Source organism: Zosterops lateralis (genome assembly GCF_965231275.1).
Source record: "Zosterops lateralis genome assembly, chromosome: 2".
NCBI classification, from domain to species: Eukaryota; Metazoa; Chordata; class Aves; order Passeriformes; family Zosteropidae; genus Zosterops; species Zosterops lateralis.
Genome location: NC_139763.1, coordinates 16,548,986 through 16,576,735, shown reverse-complemented (window position 1 = coordinate 16,576,735; position 27,750 = coordinate 16,548,986). Strand labels below are relative to the sequence as shown.

Below are 27,750 nucleotides of genomic sequence, written 5' to 3'. Positions count from 1 at the left end.
TAAGGGCTAAGGGTAGAGCAAATCTGCATGATGTCCACAGCCACTTAATCTTACTTTGGGGAGAATTATTGAGAGGTCATTGCAATTCTGCTGCAGTAATGGGCTTCACTTGTGTTCTGTAATTAACTTTGGGAAATTATTGACAGCTATTCTTAAGAAAATATTAGGAGACCAGTATTTAATATTTTGTTGCAGATGCCTAACACTGAAGGTCAGGATCTCTTGGCATTACAGAAAGCCATTCATTCTTCCAATCACCAGAGCAGCAGGCAGAAGGATTGGCATCCTGAGAAGATGACAGAAATCCAGCCTCATGTAAGTGGCATTATCAATTCCCTATATATTAATATCACTGATGTATCTTGACAGCTTTTTCTCTGGTGAATAGAAGAATTGCATTTGACATTTTTACCCAACTTTCTAATTCCTCGCGCCGTGGATGTAAAAGATCGTGTACCTGCAGTCCTGCACAATTCTTCTGAAATGTGGACATGAATGACAAGGAAAAAAGAGGCTAAATGTCCTGTGTCAGTCTTTGAGCCCCTTGAAATATTGGTTAAGTTTCTGTATTATAGGCAAGCAGTGTTTCAGTGCAGGTCTATGGTAGCGATGCAGTGCTGGTAGCGATGCAAAAGCCCTCAAGTCAGCTCTGTAAGGAATGGTGAATCCTGAGGGTTGGCAGCTGCTCCGCAGAGTTTGATACTTGGCACAGACTGGCAGTTTCAGCTGGCTGCATTTTTGCAGCATAGCACTGCACTTGTGCAACTTTATTTTCTCCAGTTCTAAAACCAGCTCAGTGGGCAGTATTTGAGAGGGAGTGTCAGTGCCATGTTCGTTGTTGTCACATTGGAAACTGGAAAAGAGGGTTTGTTGCAGCTGCAGTGTTTGAAGAAACAAGTTGCTCTGTGAGCTGTGGAATTTAATGAGACTGCTTTCATGCCACTTTGTGTACACAGGCTTCCCCAGGCTCTTGCTACCTATTTTCAGTAACCCTGTATCACCTTCAACCTGCTCAGCAATTGAAGGAAGCTGTGGGAGACTAGAGCTGTCTATCACCCAGCTGCCAGCAAACAAAATAACTTATGAGTTCTGCCAGACCTTGTTTCAGTGCAGATGGTTACTCAAGACTCACTCTAACCCCTAATTTATGTTCACAACATTTTTAAGAACTTGTGTTTCTGAAATCTGTTCCTCTTAAAATGTGGCTGAGGTTCTTAAGTTAATAGCAGGAGGGAGAAGTGACAGATGGACAGCTAATGCAATTGTCTATGCCTGCATTTTCAAAGGAAACCAGGATAAAATAATTGATGGGAGCAATTTTTTTTTGAGGGAAAAAAGGTTCTATCTTTTCAGGTAGCTAATAGATTGGACCGTGATGAGAAGACATTTTCTCAGGTGTGTAGTCATAGCTTGGAATGAAATATATCAAACAGATATGAACTAAAAGTGAAGAAGTTCTGTAAAGTTCAGGATGTCCAGTTTAGGATAGGACAGCTTTTTTACGGGAGGTTTGATATGATGGAGCATTTGTGCGTGTCTTTCAGAGCCAGCCATTAAAATCTCTTCGGAAGCTCTTACACCTCTCCTCAAACCACCCTGTCGCTGCTGAGCCCCGCTTCCAGCCCCTGCCCAGCCAGCCAGCCAAAGCTCCATTTCCTGAAGTGCGAATTCACCCCATGAGTCAGAGCTCCAGCAGCAGCAGCAGCAACGTGCGACCGGAGCCGCAGCCCAAGAGCCGGCCGACCCTGCAGATCCCCAGCCAGCTGGAGCCCACCTGGCACGTGTCCCCCGTGAACAGGGCTGTCAGCGAGGGACCCCCCTACTCGGACCAGCTGCCTTCCAAGAGCGGACAGAACGGGCACACCTACAGCCGAACCAACCGGGCGCGAATGCCAAACCTGAACGATCTCAAAGAGACGGCCTTGTAACTGCCCAGCAAACAGACCAGTGTGGGTGGAGAGCAGCCCGGGAGAGCGGTGGTGGTTCTGGTGATGGTGAGACTGCATTTTCAGCTTTATAGAGGTGTGCAATATGTACGTGTGGAGCTATGCTGTTCAGCACCACGAGAGAGTCAGGGATTGTACAGGAACACGAGTGAACTATGAATTACTGGTCATCAGAAATGTCACTGGATGCCAGGCAGAGTGTGCCGGTCAGGGAGCAAAATGCACTGTCATTTTCTCTCATTTACATTCCAGCTCAGTGCACATCTCTGTCTGAAAGCTGGGAAACTTCTGGTATGTATTGGCACTTATAAGGGTGAAAGCATTGTCTAGGCCTATGCCCTTACTACATTTTTTGCTGCCTAGTTAAAACAGTGGGGTTTATGTGATAAAAGTGTATCCCTGTTAAGGGTTTAAAGTTAAATTGTATGTCTTAAATTTGTTTTTTAAACTTCCATATTTGATAGGATTTGTAATATTTATTTATGATGACCCAATATCGTACTGTTATAATCATATCTTTTATGTTATAAGGTAAAGTTATTTTGAGCTGTTTGAAACATTGTGAAGCAGTGCAACAGCTACAGTAGTTTCTATAAAAAACTAACAGTAACATTTATATATTGCATCAGGAGTATTTTATTCTATATATAAATATATATATAAATGGAAAATAACTGTCTGTTTTTTAAATATACTCATTTAAAAGAAAAGTATTGTTATGACACTATCTGCCATATTTTTTATACATTTGTGATATAAAGTGCAGTATTATACTTCTAATAAAAGGAAATTTGAATGTGGATATAAACGTGACTGTAACAGTATGAATCTTGCTTGGCTGTGAGAGCCCAGTATTATAGGCATTATTGGTAACAAACAAAAGACAGCATTCGATTCCAAGCTTTATTATGGGCTATTTTGTTGGAAGTATGGGCTAAAAGTAAGAGACTGCAGAACTGTACAGTAATCTAAATGTAGTATGTTCTCCCCTGTGTCCTTAGCTTTCCAAGTAATATTAATGGGATTTCTGCATCTGCATCAAGAGCACAGAGCCCCAGTACCAAATTTTTGTTTCTCCTAAAGAGATAAAGTGCCCCATGACTACGAAAGCAGGTGCTCTTCCACTTAATAGCAGGGGTGAAAACCAAAGAAACACAGCATGAATTGCAAGTGAAATGCAAAACTTTGACACTTAAGCATAGCATGGCACTGCAGATCATGATATAAGCTTTTATGCATATGTGTATTTTACATCTCTAACAATCTATTAACTAATAAGATAAACACTGTATTAGAATTTAAACTACTCTTGCACTTTTTATTACATTTCAGGATGTATTTAAAGCTACAAATCTGATATTTGGATACAGACGGAGAAGGTTGCCATGCAACTTGATTTCTCCTTAGGTCTTACTATCCAAATATTCCCATACCCAGTTCAGCTACCAGTCTCAGCAAAATACTAGATCTTGAGTTCCAGTCTCCTGTACAACTTAGTTAAAACTGCCTTTACCTTGGTGAATGTCAAGTGTAGCAAATACACACCCTGATTCCTCTCTTGCTACCAGTAAAGCAAATCAAACATGAGCCAGTAGGAGTCAAAAGATTTATGCCAGTCTAAACTTTGTGCAATAAGAGGAGAGCCAGGCCTGTAGTGTCAGAACAATACAATTTTCCTTTTTAAACACATTAGTTCTACTCCCTCATTACTCTGCAGCATAATTTGTTTTTCTAGATGCTGTCCTCGTAAGACACCTGTACTTGCAAATACACTGTCTTTTTCAAAAAGAGATTAACCTGAATGTAAATTGGATGATTTAGCCATAGATGTAGTTAATAGAAGCAGCCAGGCAGTAAAAGCTGAATTTCCGACTTGGATAACAATGCAAACTGGACATGCTGTTCAGTACCTCTTGAGTCATACCAAAGTTCTAACAACAGCAAATTTGGCACCACTACTGTAAAAATTGTTGTCAGAAAGAACAGTATGGAAGGATGTTATATCAGTTTTGTCCAGGACTAAAAATACGTCTGCTAAATTTAAAAAAAATATAAAATAGGAATTCTTCCTTTGTCAATTGCCTGCAAGAAATGTGCATGTGATTTTTCTATAGATAGATATGATATATAATATCTCTCTATATATGATATATACTGTATTGATATATCATATATATAGCATATATAAATACAATAGACATGAAAGGGTATTCAGTTTTTTCCTAAGTTCAGTGGGCATCCAGGAAAGATATTGTGATATTTACTTGTTGTCACTGTCAGAGTTTAGCAGCTTATTTTAGCAGTCTCTGTTATATTCATTGCTTGGTCACAGCTACATGAGCCCTGTTAGCCCTGCTTTGAAAAGGGCTGATGCCACTGAAATCCCTCACAAAAGCACTGAGAGAGTGGGGCTCTAAGCAGTGTGGTTTGAATGTCTCTTTTAGGGCAACAGAACTGGTGGAGGGCCTGGAGCACAAGTCTTACAAGAGTGGCTGAGGGAGCTGGGGGTGATTAGTCTGGAAAAAGGAATCTCAGGAGGGACCTCATTGCCCTCTACAATCACCTGAAAGGAAGAGTGTAGCCAAGTGGGGTCAGCCTCTTCTCCCATGTCTCAAGTGAAAGGATGTTTGATGGCACAACAACCTTCTGTTGTGCCAGCAGAGGTTCAAATTAAATGTTAGGGGGAAAAAGATCACTGAAAGAGCGTTCAGGCATTGGAATAAGTTGTCCAGGGATGTGGTGCAGTCACTGACTCTGGAAGTGTTTGAGAGGTATCTGGATGTGGCACTTGGAGATATGGTTTGGGGGTGACTAGGGTGCTTGGTGGTTGGACTGGAAGATCCCAAAGATTTCTTCCAGCCTTGATGATTTTGCATTCAGTCTTACAGGGAATGTTCAGTCTAGACTCTCCTGTGCTTCGTGGATATGTATCCTTTTGCCTCTGCAAGGTTTTTAGCTTGCTGGTAAGATCATCATGCTGGGGATGATGATACTGGGCTATATGTGGTTGTTAGGATTTCTAGCAAGGAAAAATGTTTCTAAAGGTTGTTGTTTTTTTTTTTTCTCTGTACCCATTAAGTTAAATCAGGGTAATCCCTGACTGTACATATAGCTGTTTAAAGTAGTTAGCAAATCTTCAAAGGTGACCCAAGGAATGTTTGAGTTTTTGGTGGCCCATGTTTACAGAAATTTGTTTCTGCTTCATACTGCATTTTCCTTTTGAATTAAACAAACTGTAGTAGCTTTCAGTTGAATAATAAATTGTGGTGAATGTATGTAGTATTTTCTTTCTTCAAGAAATTCCAGTAGCTCGGCCAGCTGGTGCTGGGATGAATTGTGTATTTTTAACTTGGTCTGGCTTCCCAATAGTTAGACTATGGCTAATGTAATTTTGTCAAGGTTTTCTAAGGAGTCTTATTATAGTGACTGAGATTTTCTGACTTAATAAAGAGGAAGAGAATTACAGAGCAAACTATTTTGTAGGTGTGAGCTTTCCTTTTCACTGGTCTGTGAGTCCTGTACTACATGCTCTATAGATTTATTTAGTATAAAGGATCCTAGTCAAACTGCGTTTTATTCTTTGGCAATCTTTTGCCTTATGGCATCACTGATGATGTGAATAAAAAAGAAACTAAGTTTCAGAAATTAATTGTAGTCATTTTGCAGAACTCAAGCTGCCTAAACTTGTCTATATGTTTTTGTTATAGTTCTTGAGCTCTTTTTAATTGAAAAAAAGCACCTTAAATTCATCCTAACTGAAATTGTTTGAGTGTCCAAGCTGTCGTTTTAAACTGCCATGTAAATGTATAAACCTAGAACAACATCTATTTTCAGCAGACCTGGCCACAGAGAGCAGTCCCTTTGACCTGTTTAACACTTCTTGCTCCATTTATTGCAGTGCAAGCTTTGTTGCCCCTCTGAGATGTTGCCAGGAGAGCACTGGGCAGAGTTCTTGGCAGGAGGTCAATGATCCCAGATTTGTCTCTTAAAACATTCCCCAAACACCACTCATTCTTTTAGATCAATATTAAAGCAGGCTTCAAACTTCCAAGTGCATGAGGCATCCTCAGGTCGTCATTTGGCTTGTCACCTTTCTCTCTACCACACCAACTTGTTTCTGGGACCAAGGCTGGAGTGACTCTTCAGAACGCAGTGGCCTGTGGTAGGCTCTTCACCTTCCCTGCCATTGCAGTTAGATCTCTTAGGAGATGAATCTCGCTTGTTTAAAAAGCTACATACCAACCTTTTATTTTTTTCTTCAAAAGCTGATGAGGTGTTAGCTGAGTAGACTCCTAGGTTCACTCAGATAAAGCTATATATTCTCAACAATTCTGTAGACCTCCCTGTAAGAACACAGGGAGCCTATGGGAATACAGATTATACAGCTCTGAAAGCACTATTGTGATCTAGGTAGCTAAGGCAAGACCTAGTCACTTTAAAGAGGAGCTGTGCTCTAGAAGTATTGGGGGGTTTATTCATATTTAATTTTTTTTATGTCTTGTAATGGTTTGATAGTGAGACATGCTTCAAAATACTTGCATGTAATTAATTCTGTATGTGTTGATCACTGTCAGAGTAGAGCTGGGAGAATATTTGCATCCCAGTCACACAAAGAGTATGAAAAGGATAGCCATATATAATATACTGCAAATTGTGGGGTGGCAATGAATGTTTATTTTTTCCATTCCAGCTAACATACATACTACATCTGTTAATGGGGTAATATCACAAACCATGCATCTAGGCTGTTGTTCATGTTAATAGGCCCACCATTTGAAATAGGAGTGCCACAGAAGATGGTTGGAAAGGTGATGTGCCCTGTGTAACCATTTTTGAATAACCTTCAAATCAAGACACTATTAAAGAACAGGTGCCTTTCCCTACACAACTCTTTCTAATGGTATCATGATATTAACCATTCATTAACTGGGTTTGTAGTGAATGAGGAAAAAAGCCATTTAACTTCTGGCCTTTTTTTTAAAGGGAGTGATTTGAGTAAACCCTTTGCATATAACAAAGCTTGGAAATTCTAGATGTTGGCACCTTTTTCAAATGGTCAAGCAGCAGCAGTGCATCAATGCTCAGATTCATCAGGCATGTTAAGGCTTGTGCTGTACTGAATGTTGTACTGAAACAGAAGATTCCTCATTTTGCAATCACAAAGCAAATGTCATTAAAATTAGCAAAGCAAATTTTATAGGAGATGCTCTTTCAGTTGTAAGAAAAAAGCTGTGTTAGGTCATCTCAGTGGAGTGTCTTAACTACCACATGAGACAGCATAGGTAAATCTGATTAATTAGGTCTGAATTTTACTTGTTCCGAGTTCTGCTTGGATATAGATTTGTGACCTTGTGTGCAGCCAATTGTTTGATGCAAAAGCTGGGTGACCTACTCAGTGGAAGATGCATGCAAAGTGTGAGGGGACTGGCACCACTACGTTTGGATGCTTTCATTCCAACAAATCAGATTGCTTCTCAGGCTCTTAGAACATTACAAAGTGACTCTTGAGACATGGTCCAAGAGCCTGAACATGGAATTTGTGTCTTAGCCTAAGAATGACTGCACATCTCTTGTCTTCTCTGCAAGTCAATCTACCTCCTCTCTCTTGCAGAATGTGGTTAGGTTAGGTTTGTTTATTCTGAGCTTATTATTGACTCCAAATTTTGAAGAGTTATCTAAAAAGATTCTTCCTCTAGGTACTGTTAGCAACCATGTAATGAAATATTGTTGGGCCTTCATCTGAAATACTTTGAAACCTCCAAGCCATCTGAGCTTTCCCTCTAGAATCCCAATGCCATCCTTTGCACTGCTTTGCAGTCTTCCCTTGGCCTTCCCCTTGTGGTTCTCAAATATTGCAGTTGCCTTGTTCTTTGTTGTTTCTCTAGTGCAGATTTTCAGGGAGTTAGAGGCCTTATCTACTACTCCACCCTATTTGCTGTTTTACTCAAACAGCTATCCTTAGACTTGCTCAGGATTTCCTTCATTTTAATTTTCCATTTCATCTGGGTGAGATACCTTACCTCATTGTGCCCCCACCAAAACACACTGCCTGCCAGGCTTTTCCTTCCACCAGGTCTCTGTTCACACAGGGCATTGTTTCTCTGGATTCGTTCTGAGAAATGCAAGGTGGCATCTTCATTGTACAGGCATAGAAATGCGTTGTGAAGTAGCTGCTGTCGTGGAGCTTTCCATTAGCATAAAGATAAAGCATGTTCATAGCACAAGGTGGAAGCCACTGTTCCATTTTCCTGTAGGATATGAACCTCTTGGTGTAAACTCCTGACATGTGAATCCAGTGGCAGAGCTTTTAACTCTTCAGTCACAAGGCAAAACTTCAAGCATAGGGAACTATCTCAACTTTCCTTTTCTTCCTTTTTTTTTTTTTTTTTTTTTTTTTTTTGCTAGTGCACATCTTAGACTCGTACTACTGAAGGATATGACTAATTGAAAGAAGTAACTTTGTATTTGGATTATATGGAACAAATCTACACTAAAATCTTCCCAGAAACTATATGGTTTTTTGGAAATTCTATGCAGGCATTTTAAAATCTGGTTAATCTGATAAGAAATTCCGGGACTGCTTAGGTCTCCACTGTGGAATGTTTAATTTTAAATTTATGTCATTGGAAGAAAGAGGGAAAAATGAAGTTTAGGAAGATCTTTTATTTTTTCACTATCTGCCAGTACAGATTAACAGGCTGGGGAGGCAGCTTTCAAAACTTCTAAATTCATGAATAAGATTCCCTGATGTTTTTTAACAGCTACTAGAAATCTAAAGCGCACAAACTTTTAAATCTACCGTGCTTTCTGTTGTGGAAGGGATATGTTGTGGTGTTAGCCTTTTTAATCCTGGAATACAAATTGATTTTAAAATGTGTTGAATATTTAAGGATGACTTCATGCAAGTTAATAAACCATTTGTAAAGTGTTTGTATACAACCCTTTGTATCATGTTGTTGGTACACCTTACCAAATTTTTTTTGAGCATGTATTCCATTCTTTACTTCTGTACAATTTCTATTGTTGCTGTAAATATTCTAAAAGAGAAAAAAAAATCCTGTGGTAACCTTAATTATCAGCATGGAAATGGTTAATTTTTACTGAGCACAATGTATTTTTGAATGGGCCTTCCAAAATATGTCTTTAATAAAAATGCAGATTTTGCACTAGAACACTGGCATTGTTCAACAGCTGATCTCATTCCTGACACGTCTCTTCCAGAGCACCTCTCCATAGTTAGCTTGGCTCAGATGAGTGGAACAGTCCAGAACCAGGACTCCTGTGCCCAGTGGGTCACTGCCAGGTCCTGGCTGACTCCCCCATCTGAGAGGCCACTTGTATCTGTCCAACAAGCCTTGATGTTTCCATGGGATGTTTCCACAGGGCAACATCTCTGAAGCACCTTGTTGCCCACCACTCCTCTAGTCTCATTGCAGGATGGATTATCTTCCTTTCAGGGCAAAAATCTCTGCTGTTCTCTCTTTTGAACAGTACCAACCCACCAAGCCCCTCAGCAGGGACTACCAGAAATTAAAAGGCCCTGAAAATTGCAACCCACAGTCTTCACCTCAGGAAGTGTCATGATGGCATTTAATCATTGTCACATGTAAACTGAGACACTTCTAGGCAAGTGTTGAGGTGTCAGCAGAAAGTTTTTGATGGCTTCCTCTTTAGTGTATCCTGGCTATGAGTTTTTTGTTACTGTGGGCAGCTTTAAAAAAACTTTAAATATTTCCCTGCTAATCTCTCATTCTTTGGGGTAATTGGAAATTGGAAACAAACTGAGGAGTGCTTTTCCTGGGCCTCCCTTCTTTCCCTCTGAGCTTCAGAAAGACTTGCAGTCTGTTAGATCCCTCTGAAACAGCTGCCTGATGGGTTGTGCAACAACCACAGCCTTGGTGAGACCAGGCTGCTGCCAGTGCCTGCACTGAGCTGTGCCCATCACCTCCCCAAGAGGGAAACTTCCAGCCTGAGCTAATGGCCTCAACTTCCACCAGGACAAGCAGCCCAGCATTTCAACATTTCCATCCAGAAATGGGGTTGAAATGCATTTCCTTGAGGTGTCCAGTGCTCTGGGGGACTTGGCTTTACTCTTAAAACCTTACTTGGCTCTTAGTCTTCCAACAGTCTCGTTTAGTAACCCCTTTTCTGTACCCCCTGCAGAGGCCCAGAAATTGGAGTGGCCATCTCCTTGAAGAGGTTGAGCACCTTGATGTGGTATCTCCAGTGTAGTCAGTATCAGACCCCCATGGGATGGAGGGGAGAGTGGACATTTTTCTCTGGATGGAAGTGAAGGGATAATTCCTGCATATACCCATTAAGATAAAGGAGCTATTGGCTTAGAAATAAAGTGGCTGGTCTGGAGGCTTGAGGCAGTCTCTGATCAGGTAACTTAGATTGGGTACAAACTTCTCAGCACCCTTTGTTCCCTCACTTCTCTCTATGCATCCTATCCTAAAAATCCAGGTCATAAAGCTGAAAGCAGTTCTTGGTCCTACTTCCTGTTTCAAACCCCTTCTGTTTTATGCAGTTGCAAACCCATACATTGGTCTCCCTATCTCTGCAGATCAAGGCCTGCAGGATAGTTTAACATCTTTGTCAGCAACATGGACAGTGGGATTGAGTGTCCTCTCACCAAACCCTGTTGTGCAGTTGACATGCTGGAGGGAAGTGAACACATCCAGAGGGAGCTGAGCAGGCTTGAGAGCTGGGCCTGTGCAAACCTCAAAGTTCATCAAAGCCAAGTGCAAGATCCTGCATGTGGGTCGAGACAGTCACAAGCAGAAATACAGATTGGAGGAGGAGCAGATCAAGGGCTGCACAGGGCTTCCCAGGGCTGCACACCTCTCCTGAGAAAACAGGCTGAGAGATTTGGGTCTGGAAGAGAAGACCTTGGTGAGACCATATAGCACCTTCTAGTACCTAAAGGAAGCTGCAATAGAGCTGGAGAGGGACTTTCACAAGTGCATGTAGTTACAGGACATGGGGGATTTGCTCTAAGCTAAAGGGGGGCAGGTTTACATTAGATATCAGGAAGAATTTTTTTTTACTGTGAGGGTGGTGAGGCACAGAGTGACAGAGTGCCCAGAGAAGCTGTGGACTCCCCATCCCTGGAGGTGTTCCAGGTCAGGTTGGATGGGGCTCTGAGAAACCTGGTCTAGTGGAAGATGCCCCTGCCCATGGCAGGGAGATAGGAGCTAAATGATCTTTAAGGTTCCTTCCAATCCAAATCATTCTGTAATTCTATGACTATGAAGAAAAGATTTTGTATTTATGTAATTATACTTCAGCTGGTGCTGTCTCACTTTCATGATGACCTCAGTCACACTGTTACTCTAACATGCCAAATTTATGCAGAAGTGGAAGTCAGATGCAATTCTAAAAGCATTTTAGGACCACTTAATTAATTGAGCCTCTCAGCACTCTTTATATAAGAGGCAGAGGTTAAGTGAATTTCTAGAGGTCAATTAGCAAGTGAGCTGCATAGCAAGGATCAGAACAGAAACTCCTGCTTTAGCAGGAACCATTGAGTTGCAAGTCAGAAGTATGTCCCTTCTCCATACAAGTTGGAGAGGTGAACTGCAGACAAAGGATAGGGGCAAGGCAAGAGGCAAATGAACTGTGAAATGCACTGTGTTCCATCTTATGTATTGCCATACATTTCAATCTAGAAAAAGGTCTAGTGATTTCTTTGAAGATGGGAGGCTGGAAGAGTGATAGCACAGGTCCTTTCTACCTAGAAAGTATTTTCTTCCTCCAAGGTTTTATTATATCCTCTATGTAGGATCAGTCATATGAAGATATGTAATTTAGTGTAGTGCCTTGATGAATAATGGTGTGTGGTCCATCCATTCAGGCTGTGCATTCAGCCTGCCAGCTCTTCCAAATCTCACAGGAGCTTCTGGCCTTTGCCATTGGTTGCATTTCCAAAACCAGACAACTGAAAAACCCTTGACTGTGCATAGGTGCTTGTCAGAGGCCAGTCACAGACAAGGCTCTGACTAGCTACAGTCAAGCTTAACTGCTTTGGGGTGATACAAATATTCCTGTGCTCTGGTCATCCTTCTGCCCCTCGCAGCCACCCCTCCACTCCCCAGACATGCAGGAAAACATCAGCACCAAGGCTCCTTCCCCCATTACCATCCATCAGGACATGGAGCAGAGCTGCCTAAAAGCTGCCTGATTTTAGGGCAGAGAGAGCTGTGTGTTAACATGTTGGCAACTGCATGCAGGGCCTGGAAATGCTTCAGCTTTCAGTGTTGGTGTTAGCAAGACAAGAGCTGTGATTACTGCTGGGGAGGCCTTGTCTCCCTGGTGCTGGATGTGCAGTGCCTCCAGAGAGGCTGCTATACCATGCTGGTCTCACAGCTTGGCTGCTGAGGAAGTGCCTCAAGCTCAGTGGATCTTCTCAATAGAGCTTGCCTCGACTGTTCAGCATTAAAAGAACCACCCAGTGATTTCTTACTAAGAAAATGTGTCCCTAGACCAATTTGTGAATAGGCAAAAATCCTACCCATGGATGAGGAGGTGGGAGGGAAGCAAGGGAGTGCTGGTGTATAGCAATCATCTCAGCAGATGGGAATTGGTCTTTTCTACATCTCTGTAGACTTCATAATGTTGGTTAGTGGAGCAGCTTTCAGACTTGCTAGAAGAGTTTATTTCCCTGACAGCTATTATTTGTCTCTACATACAGGAATAAAACAAGGCAGAAACATCTGCTCTCACAAATGAATGTGATGAATTGCACAGCCTTCCAAGGCTTTTCTCATGTGTTTGGTCACCTCTCATTTGTTTTTAGTCTTATCTGTACTCCTGCCCTGCACACCAAGCATTCACCTCTGTGCCCATAGGGATAAGGAGAGGACGGGAGCTGCCCCTGTGCCACAGCCTTCATGCCCCTCCTCTCTTCCCTGAGACCATTCAAGTTCTGATGCTGTGACTCTTTGGGATGGATGCACAGATTGTTAGAAAATAGGGAAAAGGCCAATGGTGCCTGCCAGGTTTGTTCTGCAGGTGTGTGGGAAGGCAAACCAAAGCCATCACTCGAGAGCTCCCCACAACCCTCCCTCATGGGAGCTGTGGGGGCTGCAGTTCTCACCTAGGCTGTGTTGGGCATCAGCTCCTGGGCTGAGGCAGGGTGATGAACCTTAGCAGTTGGGCTGTCATCCCAGGAAGATGGGTCCATCATCAACATGCCTCAAATCCCTTGCACCCACTGGAGTTTGGACCATGGAGATCAAACAGTTAAGAGTGAGTCCCTGTGTTTGTGCTCAAACACCCATAGGGAGCAAAGTGCTGAGGTCCCCAAAATGTGTCAGTGCAAAAACAGAAAGGATACAGAGAGGGTTTGATCACCTGGTGCTCAAGGCACCAATGTCTGTCCCAAAACCAGCCACAGCAGCTCAGGCCTGAGGGTTCCTGACACAAACAAACATGAGGTGATTTGAGAGTGTGAATTTAGATGGGGGCCTTTGTACTGGGGACAGGCCAGATTTGGCCAAAACCCAGCTCAGGGCATGAGGGTGAGGTGTCTGTCCTGGTACATACCTGCCAATCCAAGCCCTGCCTTTGGAACCCATCTGCATGTATTTCAGTGTTCACAGCACATCGTGATGACCATTTCCCTAGCCTAACACCCAGGGCCAGAAGCACTGCATCCCACAGGATCCAAGCCCTGAACCTTCCTCTTCCCCAGTGTGTGTCCCACAACCCTCCATCAGCTGTATCACCAGGCAGGGTGTGAAGTAACATTTTATTCAAGCCAGCCCTTCCCTTTGCAGGCTGGGTGTTTACACCGCAGGAGAGGCGGCGGGGTGAGGCAGGGCAGATGCCCAGGGAGCCCCCCGGGCTCAGCCGCACTTGCCCAGGCACTCGAGGAGCTCCATGCGGATGGCGATGCGCACGTGCCAGCCCAGCGGGATCAGGCGGATGTAGCGCGCCACGATGGGCGGCCGCAGCAGGTTCTGCACCGAGGACGAGCGGTCGGAGTTGCCATAGAAAACCTGTGGAAAGAAGGGTGGGTGGTTAGGGGGCTGGAAGTCCTGTCCTATGAGTTTGGGGTGCCTTGTGCAGAGCAGAGGAGGCTCCTTCCCCTCCAGCCTCAAAAGACTTTAAGATTAGCCAGACGTAGACAAATTCTATCACACTGATGCAGTTTTCTAAGTAGGCCATTTTTCCCCATCTATCCTGCACTTTTTATGACTAGGCCAGGAAATCTTAACCCATTCTCATCCCATTCTCTCTCATTTGCCTTCCTGTACCAAGGCACTGCTTGTTTGGGGTGAGCATGGTTGACTTTGGCTCTTTGAAGTTCATGAGCCAGGCTCCTACACAAGCCAATATGGATGAAAAATACATATTTGAGGGCCCTTTCCCCTTCCTTGGCCTGATTGTCACATCTGCTACCATGACCTGTTTTTTGGGAAAGCTCAGCATCTCCCCAGGGCTGCAGGAACTTCAGCAAAGCCAGCTGAGCCTCCTATGCTAGGACAGGACCATTCCCACAGATGGGCATTGAGGACACCTGGGAGGCAGCAGCTGTGGCACCCCCCTCCCAGCCCAGCTGGACTGCACAGGGATCAAGAGGCAACTCTCTAATATTTCCCCTATGCAATTTTTAGTTTCAAGTCAACCAGTAAGAAGCGCAGCATGAGAATGGTTTGGTGGGTTATGACTTAACTAGTTGCAGATTTTGTCTGAGGGGCTTTTCTGCACCAGGATCATGCACTATCCCTGGACATGGCAATAAGAGAATCCCCATGCAGTGCTGAAGCATGGCTAGGGCTGTGTGGCCACAGCTGAGAAAAGAGTTTTGGAGTCATGGAGGTGCTGCCTCCTCTGCAATGCCAGCTAATGCCTCTGAGGTTAATCTGGACTTCAGTATGATCTTTAGAAAACATAAATAATTTATTTTGTCCTTCTGCACTGGTCAGCATGATACACTCTCGCCTCAGGGGGAAGGCCCCTCTCTGTGCTGCTCCCTGACGCCGAGTGAGCACCGAGACCCATCCACCCTGCTGCTCCCACAGGATCCCCCTTTAGATGTATTCTCCTCTGAGACCTGTTGTCACCAAACATGCCACCCTTCCAGCAGGGCCAAGGAGCAAAGATCACTGACCCGGTTGTTCCCAGTCTGGTCCTTGTAGTAGACCCAGTTGAGGTTTTCGTCGGTGCGGTACTGTACACTGTACTTGGTCATCCACTCGTCAGCGTCACAGCGCCCTTGTGTCAGGATCCCCGAAATCACCTTCACCTCCTTCAGGTCGATCTGCAGCCACTGGGCAGTGTCCTGGTACTTGGAGAGCCACGCACACCTGGGGGGACACCACCAGCCCTGCTCTGTCCTCCACTGTGCCCTCCCAGGCAGAGCCTCCTGCCCCCACATGGCCAGGGCTCCCCAGCCCCACACCCACAGCCCCCAGGACTCCTCAGGGAGGCGTTTTTGAACTCACCCAAAGCCTTGGCCATTGAGGCGGGCCTTGTTGGCTGTCCAGGAGGAGTACCAGCCTGTGTATTGCTCAGGGTTGGAGCAGCTGATCTGGTCTGGGCCAACAGCACCAGATTCAAAGCCCAGGGGCTTGTGGTAGGGACACTCTGCAGAACAAGGGAAAAAACACTTAACAGACAGAAGTGGCTCTGTTTTCTGGGTGTGTTTGCACACACATTGTGAACACCTCCTGGAGTTTCATTGCTCTCTCTTCTCCTGATTAGAATGCTTGGAATGCTCTTATCCCAGACCACAACCTGCCCTGGGACCATAGGGTCTTCATTTCTAACCCTTACTTGTGTTAATTTCTAAATCTTCTTTCTCTCTCAAACTTACTAGACTTGTTCTGACTGCAACATTTTGGGGGAAAGGCTCATTCATCATACTAATTCATCATTAAAACTTTCTGTTGTGGGTCACCACACAGTCCTCTGGAAGGTAAGACTTCAGTGATGCTGAGCACCTTCATGCTACTTGGACCTAGTTGCAGGTTTTCTTGTTATGATCTTTTTTTATGTGATCAGGTTATCATTGTGTATCAAGCTACACAGAATGAAGGCACTCAAGTGTCACACAGAGATTGCCTAGGCAAACATCTATATCATGGGCAGCATTTTCTGATTTTGCAGCCTGTGGAGCCTCTGGAGTCCCCAGAGGTAATTCTGTCCCTTTCTCCAATTTAGCATAGTCTGTTTCACAGGTCTCAGCAATAAAGGAGCAAGCAAAGCTCTGTGCAGCTTCTTTGTGGGTAAGAGGTTTCCTTGCCTTATCCATGCCTGAACAACCACCATGGTACCTCGTGTTAAAAACAGTCAACATATGGGGATCATCAGTGAGTGCCCAGAACCTGGCATGACTGTGGCCTCCCCAGTGCAACTCCCCAGCATTGCAGCCATGTGGTCAATGTCTCATTAGCAAGCCCTACTAGGTCAATATTGCATGCATCAATATCTCATTAACATATCTTGCTCAGTTGGAACCTCATTATCATGTTTTTCCCCATGAAAACATGTAACCACTGTCCCGCCTTCCTCCAGGCATGGAAACATCATACTTTTCCACCACATTAAAAGCCTTGCTCCTCTTGTGCAAGAGTGTGGCCCTGTGTGTTTACTATTTGTCAGGCTTATCTCAAACACCACCCAACTTTACTTTTAGCAACACTAATCCACAGGCCACACAACTGTAATGCAATTAGCAGGTCACCTTCTGGTGAGTCCATTTGTGCCGTGCACAGGGACCTGCCAAAACAGATGCCTGGTGCCTGCCCAGCCAAAGCAGCTGAACCATTGAACACTGTTACTGCCAAGCCAGAAAAAAGTCATGCAGCATTTGTGGGGCTGGCTGCTCCCTTTGGCCATGCCAGCTCTGCATGGCTGCTCTGCAAACTGTCCTGGGCAGCAGGGAATGCCAGGCCACACCATGTGTGCTGGGCTGGGCTGGGCAAGGGGAATGCAAAGCCCATCTCTGGCAACAGCGACAGCTGGGAGTGACATTGGATTCAGGAGAACAAGGAACTGCCTTCATTACTCAGCTACATAATGCTAATGTGAGAAACACCCCCTCACACCTGGCCTGGCCAGGAAACCCAACACAAGTCCTTGCCCATGTGTTCCTTGGCCATGGACAGATCAACCAAATCTGCCACCTTCCCTTCCCTTCCCTTCCCTTCCCTTCCCTTCCCTTCCCTTCCCTTCCCTTCCCTTCCCTTCCCTTCCCTTCCCTTCCCTTCCCCTTTTAAAAATATGCTACAAAGAAGGAATAAACTGTTTTTCTTGATCCCTGGAGAGTCTAGAAGATGTCACAGGCTGAACTGCAGCAAGGGAGAATGAGCCTACATGGTACAAAACGTTTCCTGCAGCAAATCCTACACATGACAGTAGCTGCCCCAGCCAGTTTCTGGAAGCACCAACACCAAGGGCTCCAGAGGGGAGAGAAAAACGCCCACTGTCACTGGCCAGCATGGGCCACCCTAGGTGACCTCCCCAGGCATGGGGGCTGCCTCTGCCTGATGGTGTAGGGCCATCCCCTCACCTCACAGTGGTTCAGCTCCACCAGCCTCATCAAGAGCTGGATTTGGAACGTGCCAGCTCTGCAGTGCCAGGTACAAAGGGGAAGCTTTTGAACGGCACCAGACAAACACAGCTCAAGGCTCCCTCTATTACCTGGCATGCACTCTAAGCCATTAGTCTCACTGGACCACACTGAGTTAGGGCCTCCTTGGCAATCACATTTGCAAGCCTTGCTGTGCCACAGCTCCAGTCTCTCATCCTAAAGGAAAGGTAAAAAAGCAAATAATAAATCAACGCAGTCATCAACAATTGTGCCGTGAGGCCAAATCTAAATTCTGAACCTTAGACAAATGCTTGTGCCTGTCTGGACTGCTGCACCTTGTCTGAGACCCTTTCCTGTTGCCAGCTCAGCATGAAGCACAGAACAACTTGGATATTCTTGGATTCAGAGGTCAGGTATGTGCCTGAGCTTGAAGGCCCAGGTGCCATCCCTCCTTCTGCCACAAGGCACCAGGGCTGGGCAGTGTCAGACCCCCAGCATTTACGTGGCAGCTGAACTATCCAGAGAGACTTACCTCTCCTGGGGAGAGGGCCATCACAGCTGGGCAGTGGGTGTGGAGGGAAGGAGAGAGAGAGAGAGATAGAGAGAGAGAGAGATCAGAAACAAAGATGTTGTAGGCAAACATCAGGAAATACTATCAACATTTACTCTTGAGATAGAGACAAATAAATAGAGGAAGGACTGATGAATCTACCACATTTCCCCAAGCTGATTGCCAGGAGAAGGCAAGAGAACAGGGCACTGCATGTGCTCATGACTCTGCTACTCCTCGATCAGGTTTTCCTTCAGATGCCTTTGCCATCTCCCCTTCCTGGTCAGATATACCTGAATCACTCTGAGGCAAAACACATGCTGGACCCCTCAGTCTCTGCATTACAGCTAATTTTGCCCATATCCATTTTTTTCTGTCTTTCTGCTCCACACTTTCCCTGTCACATTTTCCCCTTAAAATGTATAAGCTGATGAACTTCAAGGGTGCAATCCTAGGCTCATGCCACTGCAGATGCCAAGAGTCTTTGGAGGAGATAGAGCACCTCACAAGGTGCTTGGCCTAAGATCACTCCCTCTGGATGTGATAAAGAAAAAAGAAATGTAAATAGGCCTTCCTAATCTGTCTTACAGACAAGACTCCCATTTTTCCTTTCTTAAGGAAAACCAGTAATTGTGGCTATGAAGGAAGAGATGCTATTTTTGCAACATCTGACCTGTTTTATCTCCTGCCTTTTACTGAGCAATGGATTTTTTATGAGGCTTTTTCCTTACTGAAAAGGCTCTTCTTGCTTAAGTCCAAAGCAGAGTATGTTAGTAGCTTTTAGACCGGTAAAATATTTCCCAAACAGCTGAAAAATGAAAATAAAATAATGAAAATATTTTATATGAAAATAAAATAATAAAAAAGCAATCCAATTACTCCTGATAACTCATCAACACAAGTCAAATGTCAAACATCTGGTTTTCAAAGATGGAGGGAATCTACAAGCCAGTAAGGAAAAAGTGATTGAGCAGGTAAAAGCTTGCATACAGGAGCCATGAGAAACCTGCCATCCCCAGAGGTTTTGTGGATATGAAAAGACTTTTTTTTCACCAAATGAATTAGACTCTGAATTATTCACTGAAATCTAGTTATGATTTATTCATTCATACACTGTCACTTTGCTGAGCCTAGGAAGCTCCAGCTAATGCTGGGAATTTACATCTTACATTACTATAGCAAGTTTCATCTCAAAAGATTCACAAACACAGAGCAATTATAATCAGCTGAAATATAAACTATATACAAAGCTTTGTTTATTACTGAAATGCAACTGCTCCTTGGGTGTGAAATTGAGTCCAAATATTTCAAGAGCCTAAAAGAAAGACCTCAAAAATCAAAATGATAAAGAATTTTTTAAAAATTCCTTTCTCTAACACAGAGATAGTCTCCTGTGCTTTGCTGTCCCAGAGTAGCATTTTTGGCGTCAGGAACTTGCCACATTAACCCACAGTGCTGGCCCTGGCAGGAGAATTAAATGCCAGTCTACAATAAAAAGTTGTGGCTTGTAGTCAGGCCCAAGAGGGAGGCAGGGATCACCCAGAGCCCAACATGCTCAGGAGGAAAACATGCTTGTACATCTCCAGACATCTTGGAAAGTGTAGGCTGGGGGCCCCACACAGCACTGCATTACACCTTTCCCAGCACAAAATTACCAAGGCAAGCCCGGGGAGCCCATTGTGCAATCAGAAAACCAAGGCAGAGGGGCAAACCCAAAGCCACCCCCGTGGTGTGCCATGTGGGGCAAAGAGGTTTGACTTAAACCTGTGTGAAGGTGATTTAAGTTAATGTCAATACAAGAGAAATCAGGATTTTATCACTTACCAGAACTGGACCATCTTTGCCAATAAAAGTAATGCAGTGCCTGCCTCTCCTGCCCGCCCTTTGCTGTTTGATGCCAGTGCTGGAAAGGCATTGGTACCTGGGGCATGACATCCAGGCTGGCCGGTGTCTCTCCTGCCACCCTGGCCCATAGAGTGGTGTCCTTTCCCAGCAGGACAGGTGCCCTGCTCCAGGACCACCAGCTGCAAGGGCTTCCTTACCCTGACATCAGGGATGGCTCCCCACCCATCGCAGCCTGCTGTGTGTTCCCATTGCCCAGAAATCTCTGGCTCACAGGGCTGCAGGCTTGACTTCTTCCATCTGCTTAACCACTTTATTTTCATCTTTAGAAGACTGATTTTTGTGGAGAAAACTTTTGTGGGTTTTGGGGGGTTTTGTTATGGTGGTTTAATTAATTCTCATGGTGGTACTTTAGCCTGGAAAAGGGGTTGAAAAAGGTTTCTTCTGGATCATTGAGTCCAGCCATTAATCTAAGGAAGTTATGTTCCATGACTGTAGTGTGGTAAGGCCTGTTCTTTAGCCAGTGCATGCCTGGGGTGGAGAAAGGGGATGTGAGTTACCAGGATGGTGTAGGATATTGTTCTGTGACCATGCTAAGCCCTTCAATAGGCCTCCTGAGTCTCTCACTTTCAAAGCCAAGATCAAAACTTAATATGCCCTTGACACATGCAGCTGGAAACTCAACAGCTGTGAGTGAAACAACGGGCAAAACCAAACAGATTTCAGGTGGGTGGGTGTATGTTAGAATCAATTCAAGCACCAGGAATAAATCCTCTTCCCCAGGCGACCCAACATTTTGTGAGTGGCTGCATTCAGCCAATGGTGCCTGCTCCTGAGCTACAAGAGTGGCTTTGAGAGCTTTTAGCCTCATCTGCCAGGGGACACCACTGCAAACCAAGAAAGGGTGTGAATTTCAAGGACAAAATCCCTTTTTTCAATGCAATGTTTTATTGGGTCAGTCCCACAGCACACAGTGGTGCAAAGGCAGTACCACAGCACAGGTGTTGGCATGCTGCCCCTCTGGCTGTCCCAGCTGGGCTGGCACCTCCACTCCTCCCTGCATAACTTGCTGATTTAAACAGCTCAAACAAGAGTTCAGCTTCCCCTTTTCCAGCCAGGAGAGGTGAACTGCTAAGGGCTCCTTCCCACAAGAGCCTCAGCAATCCAACCATGGTACAGGGGAGCAGCAGGCTTGGCATGGGGTAAGTATAGCAGAGGGTGGCCAAATGCCCTGCCTGGGCAGTGCAGCCTGATAACCCCTGGCCCTGGGAGAGGAAAGCAAATGAAAGATGCCCTTGCCTGCAGTTGGCCACAAAACATAGTAATTGATATATTGGTATGTTTACAGCTGTGACAGGCCCTGTCCTACAAAGGAAATGAAGAGGAAAGGTGGCTGCCAATAGTCTAAAAATGTGATGGGCAGCATGCTTTTATAGCGAGCATGTTTGCCTTCAAGGAAGGTTAAAAAGATAATTGGTAATTGTAGGTCAGACAGAACGAATTGCTGCAATTCAAGGGAGAGTCATAAGGCCTGCACGGCCGCCAGGAGCTGTTGTTTTAAAAGGACTGACAAAAACCCCAAAACATTAAAAAGGAAAAAGCTCTATTTACAGCCCCCCTGGACCTTTGGCAAATCATCAATTCAGTGATATAAATTATTATCTGTGTTTGTGGGATGTACCTGTCCTGTCTCTTCATCTCACCTGCAGTGTGGTGTGTCCAGAGCACTGCCATGCACAAATGCTATCCCATAGCACAAGATTTAGGGACCAGGGCTTGGGACAAGACCCAGGGGATGATTTTGTGTCAGGGAACCTGTGCTGGTGAGGCTGGGCTGGAGGCCAGGTCCTGAGATGTCGTCTGCACTTGGCACTTGCTGCTGAGCAGGATGAAGGGGAATGATACTCCAGGAACTGGTCCAGGTTTGGGGCAGAAAGAAAAGAGCTGGCAGAGGTAGCCCTGGGGTGCCAGGATGGGGTTTCCTGATGTGGAAGTTGGATAAAGCAGCAGCCACACCTTAGGGCTACTTGGGAAAAGGGGTAATCAATAGCAAGGAAACTCAGCTGCTGACATTTTTATGATAGGAACAGGTAGCTGTGTTTGTCAAAAAAATTGTAATCATTAGGAGAAAGAAAGGAGGAAGATAAGTGTGGGCAGAAGTAACACTGCCAAAGGCTCTGTTCAGTACAGTAACCCTGAGGAATCATATTCACTATCCTGACCATAGTGTCACAGCAGCAAGTCATCTTTTAGTGTAGGAATTAATGACAGATATACAAGCATGAGAAAGCACATTTTACTTATGAAAAGAAAGAAATAAAATATAATATAGAATAAATGTCAGTCACTCAATTTCCTGGAATAAGTTCATATAAACTTGATCATTGCAGGATAGCTATGTGGAAAACGTTAATTTCTTTATTTGTTTACTTTATTATATAGGTGTCCTAGAAGCTTCAGCTAAAATAAATTGATTTTTTTGCGTATCTCTGTAAGCAACATCCCACTTTAACAGTACTCAGAGAGGTAAAATTATTTTCTCTCCTCCCAGTGGAGAGCAATGCCCCCCCCCAATGGTGCAGCAGTGCTTCCCGGCCACAGTGGGTCCTTTTGCACAGATAGTCACCTGCTTCCCTTCTGCACCTGTGGGTTATGGGGTAGGGGAAAGGAAAACATCTGAAACCCCAGGAAAATATGACTGGAGCCCCAGAAAAGCTCCAAAAGGTCACAAAAATGAAAGGCATGGCTGGAATAGGTGGCACTGGTTTTGTCATGCTTTCTGAAAGGTTCTCTTTTCCCTGAGCCCCGCATTAGGCAGCATCAGGAAGCAGAGTTAGGTAACAGCCTGTAAGCAATACAGGGGGTTGAGATACTGAAAAAAAACATTGCAGTGCCTCTGTGCCCATTGGGTGCTAGTTTGTATCTTGCTATATTATTAACTTAGGCTATTTTTACAACCCAGCCCTGAAAATCGTGCCAGGCGACTGAGGTGACTCACATCAGGCTGCACCAGCCTCTGTAAGAAGGTGCATTTCGGGAAGCTGCCACATTTGTGGCGTTCTCTCCACCTCTCCTTGTCCCTGTGCCGGGGGCAGTGGTCCCAGGGCCCCGCTGCAGCTGTGGCCGGTCCCCAGGTCCCCTCGGCCAGCACAGCCCCCCTTCACAGCCTGTGATTGCTTTTGTTGATTTTCCCCCGGGGCTTTTTCCATGGCCGTGCCAGGCAGGCTCCATGGGGCCGTGTGTTGTGCAAACAGCACCTTTATTTCTAAAAAGCGTGGGCTTTCAATGGCCCGTGGGAGCTGTGCCGGCAGGCAGAGACCTCCAGGACAGTGCAGGTCTGTGTCCGCCCAAAGCCATGGGAAGCCGGGCTGGCCTGGTGAGAGCAGGGTGCCCATCCAGGGATCCAACACCTAAAGCCTCGCTGGGCCAAATGCTCAGCCTGTCCCTCCTGTAGGTTGTGGGCTGTAGATTGTTTCTCCTCCCTGTAAATGACATTGAGGCCCCAGCAGCAGCCAGCAGGGCACCAGCAGCCCGGCACTCATCACTGCGAGCACTGATCTCTGCTGATCAGGGCAGCCTCGCCCAGAGACAGAAAACGAGGGCAAGAGGACATAAACCTGCACAGGGGAGGTCCCATGCTCTGTGTTAAGCTTCTCTCTCAGGCTTTTAATTGGCTGTTCTTTTCCTATTTAATTTTGTGGGGACTCTTCACAGTTTTATTATTTTAATTTCCAATTCATTTTCTTTATTTTAATTATTTTCATTAGGTTTTCCTTTTCATTCTTTTGTATTGTGGTTCATTTAATATTTACGAGTATTTATTTGAAGGCAATAAAAAACATTTGGGTAATCACAATTACACCTATTTAATTAATATTAATTTCTCTTTTTCCATAATGTTTCCACAATTTTTTTTTTTTAATGTTGTAACAATATTTGAAAAAAGCTAAATAAATTTGGGGGGGAAAAAAATCTACCTTTCCTCCCTTTTTTCTTAAGAGATGTATAATTAATGACCTTTTTTCCCAAAGTGTTCCCTAGAAACGTTCAGCATTTTCTGACCTTATTGACATGTTCGTTCCTTCGTGCTTAGAACTACGCAGAACATTGCCTGCATAGTAATTTCATTAGATGCATTGATTACACTAAAAGGCAGCACTGCTAAATATGTTATTTACGGTGATCCAAAGGCATGCTTTCACCTTTATTTTTTTTTTTTTTTTTTTTTTTTTTTTTGGGGAGGAGCTCTTGTTTTGATTTTTTTTTTCAAAGCTACCAAAACAAGAACCCAAAAAAACCCACAAACAAACAACAACAAAAATCAAACCCCCAAAAAACCCCAAAGCAACCCCCCCCAAAAAACCCAACAAAACAAAACAAAACAACAAAAAAACCCCAAACCAAACCAACAAACAAAAAAAACCCCCGCGAAATCCCTTGTCTAGAATTGCTGAAGTGTGCTTGTTCCTGCAGGTGCGGCGAGCGCGGTGGGAGCGGCGCGGTGCGGTGCTGTCCCCCCATATAATTTGCGGGGCCCCGGCAGCTGCCGCGGCTCTGTGGCCGGAGCCCTCCTGCCGCACCATCTGCTGCTGCTGCTGCTGCGCCGTGTCCCCGGCGAACACAAGCCCGGCCAAGGCGCGGGGCCCGCGGGTGCTCCTCTAAGCCACTTGCTCTGCCAGGGAAAATAAGCTAAGCGGCTTATCACGGCATCAGTGCACGTAGCTCCCAGGGCTGACCTGGCGGCACCTTCCAGCCGGGAGAGGCAGGAGCGTGAGGGGCAACCCGGGCTGCTCCCTTTTTATCCACAAGAGGACACTTAGACCGCAAAGCAGAGAAAACCAGTAAATTAAGAAATACAATAAATTAAGAAAATAAATTAAATACAGAAGGAATGATGCCTGGAAAGTGATCTTGCAACTTATTTTTCACTGCAGGCTCTCCAAAAATATCCTGATGTGTGGGTGTCTATAAAAAGCAAGCTGTGTCTGGAATTCAGAGCAAGGTATATGAACTTATTCCAAGGACTAATTGCAGTTATGCCACCCATAGGGGGAAAAATGCTGGAGTCTGTATAAAATCACTCTTCCTAGAAGTTCAGGCACCAGTAACCTTCCCAAGTGAAACAAAGGAGAGTGAAGAGATAAGGTACAAGGAGAACGTACAAATATTTGCTGGGAGATTAAAAGAAAGACCTATTAATTAGGCAGAGCTGGGTACAGCCAAACATAACGAGATGAAATGAAGGCATGGCTAGCTGAGGAGCATATATTTTCCTACCCATGAGATTCGGTAGAGCAAAATATTCAATGGAAACAGAAAAATATAGAAAAAAACAGACATACAAAAACACTGGGAATTCAACACCCACAGGAGAAAAGTTGGACTGTCTGATTAATCTGTTCCTCACCCTCACAGATCATACTTGATTCACATATTCATGTTGGTAGACACTGCCCACCATTTACCAAGAGCAACCCTCAGCCTCATTTAAGAAAAAAGTAGCTTTGCCATTGGCTTTGATGAAGCCAGAAATTTAAATATGAACCAGGAAATTATCTCCTTGTTTTCCACAGCTGGGTGAATTAAAGTGGAAGAAGATTGTGACCCTAAATTTTCTGGCTCCTTCTAGCTCCCGCTTACCTACGTTTGTTTTCTGCAAAATGAATATGAGAAAACCTCAAAATTGATAAATACCTTTCACATTTCCTAGACTTATGAATTGCTTTTTGTTCTAAAAGTCTTTGGAAGTCTTTTCCAGGCCAAAATACCTTGAAAGGCCTTTTAAAAAAAGGCAATCTTCATCAGCAAGGTCTTGCTGCTAGAGAAAATGATCAGTTTTTGATTAATCAGGAGTTTTGATTAATGAAGGACCAGTCTTTCATGTTATACTGTACCTCATTTTTCAAATCAGCGTTATTATCTACACACTGGCTCAGCTGCACTACAATTTTCTGTGCAAATTCATATTTTGACAAATTATATGGCAATTTTTTACACTGCAATTATTTTTTTTTGAAACAGAGTTTTACTACTGAATATTCATAGAGCTGTAAGAATGCTACTCCCTCATGTACATAAATTACACATCTCCTCCACATTTTGCCTTCCCCCGAATTATGATGTTTCCATGAGAATGTAGAGAAGAGCTTGCTCTGTACCCCACAGCCCCTGGCAGAAGAAAGCATGGCTGAAACAGGGAACTCAAAGAGGGATATCTGAAAGCGCCCCTCAGGAGGCAAAGCGCATACCTTTGTACCAGAAAAGAAGAGACAGCAGGACGCTCCCCATCTTGAACTGCATCTTTTCCTTCCTCTGTTGTAAATAGCTCCTTAGTGTCCTGCTTGGCTTGATGGGAAGGCATGAGATTAACTTAAGCGCTGCCTAAGCACCTTACTCTCCTCCATTCCCATGATTTTATCAAGCACCATCAAGCCAACCACACAATTGTTACTGTCAAACTCCATCCTAGAGGCTGTGCCATCTGTAACAGGTTATAAAAGGACACAAGTACTGAGGTACTGACACTCTGAGTGTGAATCTGATTGTACATGCAGACATATGTCCAAATAAACTAGGATATACCTACATATAAACCACATATACACACCCTACAGAAATGCAGATGCCTGATGCTTGTAGAAGATGTATAGTATATATTGTCTATTGTATATAGCATGTATTCATTATCTTCCACCCCAATTATATACCTCTACACTAGCAATAGTTGTCTTTCCTAGCAATAGCTCTGTGTAGAAATCTGCCCCAGCCTTACTGCTCTTCTAGTCACCTAATTGCACAGGGTTGAAAACTGCAATTAGTAGATAAAAAAAAAAAACAAACCAGCATTTTTCAGTTGTTTACTTGTTAGGCTGCAAATATCTCTAACCAAAAATGTAAACCTCTCTACCTACAGTATTCTCAACTAGCATACATCAAAGATTTGATTTTAGAATGACTGATTCAAGATAAAAACAGACTGCTAGTGATTCCACAGGATCTTGCACCTGTTCCTCCAATCTCTGTTGATTATGTGAAATTAGCAGCGAATTTTTAATGGAGGTTTTTGAAAGCAATTGCTTCAGAAGCAACTTGCTTTCTTTCAAGAGATCTCAGATTGTAGGCACTGGGAATAGATTAAGGCACTGCTTAGATCACAAAGGCTGCTGTTGAGTTAAGCCAGTCGTGGCTCTACTCTTCTGGTTTATATTCATTCAAAAATGCTGTGCAAACAAGGATGCTGGTTTTTCAAAAACAGCCCCCTGGACAGGATTTATCTCACTTGCTTTTGGATACACACAAATTTGGAATGCCCTGTAAATTTGTTGTCAGGTACAGCATCCCCCTGCAGTCACACCTCCAGCATTGACACATCCCAGACTCACCAGGATATGTGACATGGATGGGAGGAGTCTTCTGCCAGGGGTGCTCACTGCTTTGCTCAGCCTCAAGGAATTTAACCTCCTCAGCCCAACACTTTTCCCACTTTACCCTTCCTGCATGGAGAGGAGGGTTGTCACAGGCAGACCCCTGTGGCACAGACATGTGCCATGGGCACAGACATGGCCCTTCTGCTTCATGGACTTGGGCCAGCTCACCCCAAACACTGGGGGAGAATCAAAGCATGGCAGGGAGAGCAGGAGGGGCAGCTCATCCCAGGCAACAGGAAGGGGGTCATTTTTCTAAGGGCAGGGGGCTGCTCCTCATTTTTTGCCAGAGGCCTCATGCTCATATGCTCTTCCCATCTTGGGGTAGTGAGACTCACCAGAAAGTCCAGCCAGGAAGTAAAGAAATATGAGACCCATTGAGGGTACCAGGGCAGGCTCTGGGCATCTGCTGCAGTGCAACTTCTCACTTCAGGCTCTACACAGTAT

The 27,750-nt window shown here is 44.5% G+C and overlaps 2 protein-coding genes across 5 annotated transcripts in view; one reads left to right on the top strand and one right to left on the bottom strand.

Moving 5' to 3' along the window:
* CDKL5 (cyclin dependent kinase like 5) overlaps positions 1–9,118 on the top strand; it is a 130,313-nt gene extending 121,195 nt beyond the window's left edge. For 3 of the 4 annotated variants that reach the window (XM_083854576.1, XM_083854575.1, XM_083854577.1), the window contains 2 exons: positions 196–315; positions 1,545–9,118. In XM_083854576.1, coding sequence (XP_083710702.1) covers positions 196–315; positions 1,545–1,928 — 504 coding nt within the window. In that variant the 3' untranslated portion in view covers positions 1,929–9,118. The remainder of the gene's footprint in view (positions 1–195; positions 316–1,544) is intronic. The other variant, XR_014589275.1, reaches the window with a different exon arrangement.
* Positions 9,119–13,795: 4,677 nt separating this feature from the next.
* Positions 13,796–26,179, bottom strand: RS1 (retinoschisin 1; the record flags this gene model as incomplete). Its single annotated transcript, XM_083881713.1, has 6 exons — positions 13,796–13,948; positions 15,064–15,259; positions 15,398–15,539; positions 17,598–17,703; positions 18,020–18,045; positions 26,128–26,179. The coding sequence occupies 6 exons, from the start codon at positions 26,177–26,179 to the stop codon at positions 13,796–13,798; spliced, it is 675 nt and encodes a 224-aa protein (XP_083737839.1).
* Positions 26,180–27,750: the final 1,571 nt, after the last annotated feature.